This window comes from Otolemur garnettii, unplaced genomic scaffold (assembly GCF_000181295.1).
Source record: "Otolemur garnettii isolate 467f Iridium unplaced genomic scaffold, OtoGar3 scaffold00038, whole genome shotgun sequence".
Classification (NCBI taxonomy): Eukaryota; Metazoa; Chordata; class Mammalia; order Primates; family Galagidae; genus Otolemur; species Otolemur garnettii.
Genome location: NW_003852433.1, coordinates 12,161,450 through 12,168,181, shown reverse-complemented (window position 1 = coordinate 12,168,181; position 6,732 = coordinate 12,161,450). Strand labels below are relative to the sequence as shown.

Below are 6,732 nucleotides of genomic sequence, written 5' to 3'. Positions count from 1 at the left end.
TGAATAGCTTCTACAGCTAAGGAGAAAACAACCAAAGCAAATAGACAACCATCAGAATGGGAAAAGACACTTGCATATTATGAACCAGACAAAAGCTTGATAACTAGGATCTACGAAGAACTCAAATTAATCAATAAAAAAGACCCAACAATCCCTTATATCACTGGGCAAGAGAGATGAATTGAACCTTCTCTGAAGAAGAGATGAATGGCTAACAAACATATACAAAATGCTCATTGTTCCTAATTATCAGAGAAATGCAAATCAAAACCACCCTGAGATATTACTTAACCCCAGTGAGAATAGCCCATATCACAAAATCTCAAAGCTGCAGATGTTGGAGTGAATGTGGAGAGAAAGGAACACTTTTACACTGCTGGTGGGACTGCAAATATAACCTTTCGGAAGGAAGTATGGAGAATCCTCAAAGAACTCAAATTAGACCTCCCATTTGATCCTGCCATCCCATTACTGGGCAACTTCCCAGAAGAAAAAAAATCATTCTCTCTTCCCCTAAGCAGCCTGAGATAATCTGTGAAAATGGTTCGTTATTCACTTGACCCAGAAAACCCCACAAAGTCATGCAAGTCAAAAGGCTCAAATCTTTGTGTTCACTTTAAGAACACACGTGAAACTGCCCAGGCCATCAAACGTATGCATATATGAAAAAACACCAAGTATCTGAAGGATGTCACCTTAAAGAAACAGTGTATACCACTCCGACGTTGAAATGGTGGAGTTGGTAGGTGTGCCCAGACCAAGCAGTGGGACTGGAGGCTGGACACAGGGTCAGTGGCCCAAAAAGAGTGTTGAATTTTTGCTGCATATGCTTAAAAATGCACAGAGTAATGCTGAACTTAAGGGTTTAGATGTAGATTCTCTGGTCATTGAGCATATCCAGGTGAACAAAGCACCCAAGATTCATCACCGAACTTATAGAGCTCATAGTTGCCATTAACCCATACGTGATCTCCCCCGCCACACTGAGATAATCCTTACTGAAAAGGAACAAATTGTTCCCAAACCAGAAGAAGAGGTAGAACAGAAGAAAAAGATATCCCAGAAGAAACTGAAGAAAACAAAAACTTATGGCATGGGAATAGATGTAACATAAAATAAATGCAAATGACAGTAAAAAAAGAAAATCATTTTAACATAAGGACATTTGCACTAGACTATTTATCACTCAATTTATAATCGCCGAATTGTGGAAACAATCTAAATGCCCACCAATCCAAGAATGGCTTAATAAGCTGTGGTACACCATGGAATACTATTCGGCCATTAAAAGAGATGGAGTCTTTATATCTTTTAAATTCACCTGGATGGAGGTAGAACACATTCTTCTTAGTAAAGCATCATAAGAACAGAGAAGCAAGAATCCAATGTACTCAATTCTGATTCTGCTATGAGGACAACTGATGAACCTAGTACATGGTGGGGGAGGGGTGGAAGGAGGGAGGTGGGTGGAGGGTCATAGTGTATGACTCACCTCTTGTGGGTGGGACACAATTATAAGAGGGAATTTACCTAACAAATGCCACAAGTGTAACCTGATTCTTTGTACCCTCAATGAATCCCCAATATAAAAAGAAAAAGAAAGAAAAATGAATAATTAATCACATGTAGGTTAAGCAGATAAGAAATGTACTTAAGAAAAATAAACTGCAAACTCCTATAAAATTACCAATTTGAAAAAAGATACTCATATTGCATCTTAAAACCATGAGAGTAGAGTCATGAGATTATCTGCCAAGAAAAAACAAGTTCCTAATTTCTATTTTACAACACTCTATCAACTCTAAAATAGGATGGCTTATGACTTGCAGTACCTGTATTATAAATTGGGAATAAAATAACTATGCAACTCTCCCTCAAAATGGGAAACTAAGACAATGAAGGTCAATCCTAAGAACATTTAATAGGATAAATAACTATACTAGAAACTTTATATGCTACTATACCTATGACAGAAGAGATGAAGACAATTTTGGATCTTACAGACCCCCATTAAAATGAGATAGAAGTGACAAGGTTGTGAGTGAACATTAAAACCACACACACATACATATGCACCTGCACCAGCTAAGCAGGAATACCTCTGCTCACATCCTCACAGACTTCTTGGCAAGCACAGGTGTGAGAAAAGGCTCAGTAAGGGCCCACTAGATGATGCCAAGGTTTAATCTGTACAACAAAGTTATATAGCAGGTCAGCCAGTTCCTCCCAATATATAAATCATTCCCAGGGAAGAAATGTAAGCTCTCCTACCGGTGTAGTAGTAACTCTCTAAAGCCACTAGGGTGGCATTAAATTACTGCTGCATTGCACTAAAAGATGCCCTAGTGGGCAATAAAATGAATTTGTGTGGCATAATGGGATGGTTTACTGGGACAGCAGGATGGCTGCCCTGCTCTGCTCCATAAGGCCATTAAATAGTGAGAAGAGCGGCCTGTTTCATGACAGGTTTGGTAATCGTGCAGCAGATAATCTGAAAACACTCTTTCCAAAGTCTTTGCTACTCTAACAAAATAAAATGAAAATTCCTGACTTCTTGTCTGAAGCCTGAAAGGCATAGTACCTCAGTAATATGTGAATGTTCAATCAGAAAACATCTTAATTATATCTTGTAAAGATGTTTTTTAAAAACTAGCCTCCAAAATACTTTTATAAAACTTTCTAATTTGGATTTTCTCATAGAGCATTTCTTTAACCATACTAGAGCCCTTTGATAGGTATTTTATGGTGTCATCTTCAAAGCAAGGATTTTTTGAAAGTGGATAATCTCATAAAGTTTTTTTCAAATGTATGTAATATATTTAAGGGCAGGCACAGCTACCTTGCAAAATGGTTAGAATATGAATGCATCAGTAGCTTAAGAGACCATCATGGCAAATTCTTAATCATAAAAAAGAACCTGATTGGACCAGGCAACAGGAAGCTCAGCTTTACTACCTGGGTGACTGGTGATAGAAAGAAACCTAAGGTAGTATCAAAGAGTGCAGAAATACACAGTGGCTAAACTAAACTTTCAAGGAAAGAAGGAGGATCATAATAGACATTTCAAAAAATAAATCACTGAAATTCACCAACAGATTAGATCTAGAAAATGAAAAAAAAAAATCAAGTTTCTAGGCTGAGAAGGGAAAGCTGTGATAAAAATGACCTGATTTGTGAGGAAACATGGCAATATTAAAGATAATTCTTAAAGATACCCCAAAATATAAGATTACATGAAAGGTAGGTTTAGGGATAAAAATTTGGAAGCCAAATGAGTGGTGCTATGGTATGAATATCACCATAAAAAAGACCTGAAGGTACCAATAATTCCAGAAACAAAAGAAAAAGCATTATTTACTTGTACCTAAAGTGATATAAAAATAATCCCAGCTAAGAAAAGGTGTCATATAAATCAGTAAAAGTATTATTTTTTTTAAGTGAAAAAATCTGGGTTAAAGAAAAGAGTAGGAAAAAATAAGATGAAGGCACAAGTTAAATGCACTACAATTTATATCCTACATATGTGCTAGCTGTATCTTGGCTGTGGGCTATTACAATATAGATCAATGTTAATGGGGAAATACTTTTTGTCACACAATTCACAACAGCTTAGTGCCAAAGTAAAGCAGGCATTCAGCTGCAGTACCACACACCACTCCTAACCAGAAAGAGGTTCTCACGTGCTGAGAGAGAGAACCTCTTCGAAAACCAACTCCCGAAAAAATCAATCATAAGTTTCATTAGGTTGATTCTTACAGCATCTCTCAATAAGACCCTTTTATCAAGGCAGAGCCTGAAGAAAGAGAATCAACTCAGAGTAGAGATGAATAGGAAGAAGGTGTTAAAATTGTTCCATAAATGAACACACACAACAATTTACATGTATCTTGGAGGGCATATGGACCAGTTCCTACCACATTAAGAACCTCTGATCTAAACCAGAGAAATGAATGGCCATCTTCTAAATATGCTTATCTCAACTCAATTTTTTATGTACATTGAGCAGTATCAAATTAGAAAATATACACGTTAGAAGCAGAGCTACTCAAAATTGCTCAGTAAGTGAAAATCATCACCATGTGCTCTAAAAATCAAATAAGCTGGGGATAAAACTTACATCTACTTTAAAAATCTAAGAACCCTAGGCCCCACACAGTGGCTCATCCCTGTAATCGCAGCATTTTCAGAGGCCAAGGCAAGAGGATCATTTGAGGCCAGGCCAGGAGTTCAAGACCAGCCTGTACAACACAGCGAGACACAGTCTCCACAAAAAACAGAAAAATTAGTCAGGTATGGTGGCATGAACCTGTAGTTCTATCTATCTGAGAGGATGATGTAGGAGCATTGCTTGAGCCTAGGAGTTTGAGGTTACAAGGAGCTATGACAAAGCCACTGTAATCTAGCCAGGAGAAAGGCAAGACTCTGCCTCAAAAAAAGATAAGAATACTAATGAAAATCCATGACAATAAAATCCTTTACTATCAACAAGAGTAAGTCAAGGGGATATCCATGAGGACAAAAAAAATTTTCAATAGAAAATAATTTGGGACCCTATCCAAAGACTTAAATAAATGGGCAATTAAGGTACCATGTCTAAAAAACATTTTAGCTTTTAGCAGATGTAATCAAATGCCTTTCTTAGTCATCAAAAAACACCACCACTATCAACAACAAAACAAATTATCTATAGAAAATCTATTTAAACCAAATTCTATTAACACAAGCTAATCTGTATTCAATATGTATTTCTACTTTACAGTTAAGAGTAAAGTTCTTTAAAGGGCTAGGGATTATCTTGTCAAACTGATGCCTTCAGTTCAAAAGTAGTTAACCAAAAAAGAATTGTGGGAGTAATTTGTCAATAGAGCCAGTTGGATAATAAAACTTTGAGTTCTGATAATAAAATTGTATCAACTGCATATGAGAAAAGGTTAATCTTTCTCTTCTCTATTGGAGGAGAAAGGAGATATAAAACAAAACAAAAACACAGGGAAGAACTGCTTTGTGAGACCAGGAGATAAGCCAACAAAATGTACCATCATTCTATTTGACTGTGTTATTGTGCTTTTCCAGCTTTACCTACCTGGAACAAGAACAGCTGACTCTTTGGGTTGGATCCACAAAATCCCAAGTAGCAGGATTGTTAGCAGGCTCTTCCTCAAGAGTTGGAGTTGACATTTGGCTCCTCCTAAAGAGGTGAATAATGTGATTATGTGTAAATATGCCATAATACTCATGTCCCTAGGAAGAAAATTATTTTCTACCTACCACTAACAATGGTATCTGGGTGATACTACAGCTCTAAACAACCAAAGTTAAAATACTACTTGTTCTAGGCACTAGATGCAAGACTCAAAACATTTCTATTTAAATTGAATGTACACTTTAACATGGGTGATATATATAGCAGTTACACAATATCTAACATTAGTTGTTACTTATATTGAGAAAGTCATCTAAGTTATGTAGATATAAGCTTTTAAAATTACCCTTCCATAGCCTCTGTAAATTATATACCCTCTGAAATAGATTGTTTAAATCATTCTTAAAACTCCTACAAGGTGAGCATTCCTAATTTAAAATACAAAATGCTCCAAAATCCAAAATTTTTTACGTAGCCACATGATGCCACAAGTGAAAAATTCCACACCTGACCTCATGTGACAATCACAGGCAAAACATAGGTGTATAATGCACTTTTTTTTTTAGACAGTTTCACTCTGTCACCCTTGGTAGAGTGCTGTGGCGTCATAGCTCACACAACCTCAAACTCTTGGGCTTAAGCGATTCTCTTGTCTCAGCCTCCCAAAGCAGCTGGGACTACAGGTGCCCACCACAATGCCTGGCTACTTTTTAGAGTTGACGTCTTGCTCTGGCTCAGGCTGGTCTCGAACGCTTGATACCTCACAGAGTGCTGGTATTATAGGTATGAGCCACCATGCCCGACCACATAATACACATTTTATTCAGTGTCCCCAAGGGGGTCACTGTACAACACTGTAGGTGGAAACTGAAAGCCTGATGTTGTTTCTTTTTACTATTTAATGCATGGATTCTGGTAAGGCTACTGCAAGTGCTCAGTTACCTTGAACACATTTTTTCACTGCATTAATGGTATGAAACATTTTTTACTATTAACCACTCATGTGTGATTAAGTGTAAAAAATGGTTGCTTATAGGGCCAGCACCTGTAGCTCAAAGGAGTAGGGCTCCGGCCCCATATGCCAGAGGTGGCAGGTTCAAACCCAGCCCCAGCCAAAAATTGCAAAAAAAAAAAAAAAGATTGCTTATATATTCAGGCTCAGGACATGGTGATGTCAAATAACCACAGATTACCCTCATGGATGGCTGAGATAGTGACACCTCTGCCTTCTGATGATTCAATGTACACAAACTTTGTTTTGAGCACAAAATTATTTTAAATAATGTATATGATTGATGAAATTATCTTCAGGCTATGTGCACATGAAACATAAATGTGGAGGGAGGGGGATTCAAGGGTTCACTTCTGTGGTTTATCTTACAAGGGTACAAGTGAATCTTTCTATGAGTAGAATATGAACATTTTAACACAATAACTAAGAAAATGACATCAAGGCTATGTTAACCAGTTTGATGGAAGTGTTTCGGATTGTGTGTGAAAACACCACATTGTACCCCAGAAGTGCATTAATGTACACAGTTACCATTCAATAAAAAATAAAAATAAAGATTCTTTAGATGGCAAAAAAA

At 37.0% G+C, this 6,732-nt stretch overlaps 1 protein-coding gene across 3 annotated transcripts in view; it reads right to left on the bottom strand.

Annotated features, from left to right (window-relative positions):
- Positions 1-6,732, bottom strand: part of MED13L (mediator complex subunit 13 like) — a 303,234-nt gene that overhangs the window by 60,052 nt on the left and 236,450 nt on the right. For all 3 annotated transcript variants that reach the window (XM_023513279.1, XM_023513280.1, XM_012805266.2), the window contains one exon: positions 5,084-5,188. In XM_023513279.1, the coding sequence (XP_023369047.1) occupies positions 5,084-5,188 (105 nt within the window). The remainder of the gene's footprint in view (positions 1-5,083; positions 5,189-6,732) is intronic.